The 1144-nt window shown below is 60.9% G+C and overlaps 1 protein-coding gene across 1 annotated transcript in view; it reads left to right on the top strand.

Moving 5' to 3' along the window:
• LOC105533027 (erythropoietin receptor) overlaps nt 1–1144 on the top strand; it is a 4043-nt gene that overhangs the window by 817 nt on the left and 2082 nt on the right. The window contains exon 2 of the mRNA XM_011971363.1: nt 502–637. Within this exon, the coding sequence (XP_011826753.1) occupies nt 502–637 (136 nt within the window). The remainder of the gene's footprint in view (nt 1–501; nt 638–1144) is intronic.

The following is a 1144-nucleotide window of genomic DNA, read 5'->3' as shown; positions in this document are numbered from 1 at the left end:
AGTGGCAGGGCTGGGATGCATGCCAGACTAGACCAGAATGTTAACATTTTCTGCTCTTGGGGACTTTCACCTGATTTTCCTTCTACATCAGGGGCTGCCATTTCTTGGGTCCCTTTGCTAGGTAGCTTCCCCAATGTCATCACCTTTGTAAAATCAACTAGATGAATGCACACACCCCCAGCCGCGCGCAAGTCCTAGGCTGGGGCGGGGCTGGCAGCCCCGAGCTCAAGGTCTTGAACTCCGCGACCAGCTCAGCTGGCCGCAGGGTGGGCAGGTGTGCGCGAGTGGTGACGGCGGGGGACTGTAAGGCGAGCAACTTGCCTCTGGGAATTAGGGGGCCACCACCTCTGCGGACCCCTCCAAGGGCCCCGCTTGGGAAGATGTCAGGGCGGGGCTTTTTTCTTATCGGGTCCGCCCAGGCTGCGGGAGGGAAGAGGAGGGGGCTGTCTTCCGAGGACAGAGCTCAGACCCCCATGCCCTTCCTTTGTCGCCCCTCCCCAGCGGCCTTGCTGGTGGCCCGCGGACCCGAAGAGCTTCTGTGCTTCACCGAGCGGTTGGAGGACTTGGTGTGTTTCTGGGAGGAAGCGGCGAGTGCTGGGGTGAGCCCAGACAACTACAGCTTCTCCTACCACCTCGAGTGAGTCCGATCCGGCGGGCGCCTCCTCGGGCGGAGGGAGCGGGTGGGGCAGAGCTCCTTGGAGGTCGTAGCCTCGGAAGTCCCCGGCTGTCTGAGGCCCGAGGGCGCCTCCAGTCGTGGTCACTGGAGGGAACCCTGCGGGTCCAGGGCTGGCACGCCCCCTATGGGCCGGGGCGCGAACACTCCCGCGATCACCGCTGGAACGCGACCCCAAACATCAGGCTGGGATAACAACGCCTCCAACTCGAGGGTTAGGCGTTACTACATCGGCGCTGGGACGCCCTCTCGAGGTAGTATCCAAAAGGAGACCAGCAGTGACTCATGACTGTAATACCAACTCTTTGGGAGGTCGAGGCGGGAGAATTGCTTGAGCCCAGGAGTTCAAGACCAGAAAGGGCAACACAGCGATATCCCCGTCTCTTAAAAAAAAAAAAAAAAAAAAAATGCCCGGCGCAGTGGCCTAAGCCTCTAATCCCAGCACTTAGGGAGGCCGAGGCGGGCGGATCA

This window comes from Mandrillus leucophaeus, unplaced genomic scaffold (genome assembly GCF_000951045.1).
Source record: "Mandrillus leucophaeus isolate KB7577 unplaced genomic scaffold, Mleu.le_1.0 Scaffold1217, whole genome shotgun sequence".
In the NCBI taxonomy this organism is placed as follows: Eukaryota; Metazoa; Chordata; class Mammalia; order Primates; family Cercopithecidae; genus Mandrillus; species Mandrillus leucophaeus.
Note: the sequence above shows the minus strand (reverse complement) of the source record. Positions and strands in the feature narration are given on the sequence as shown.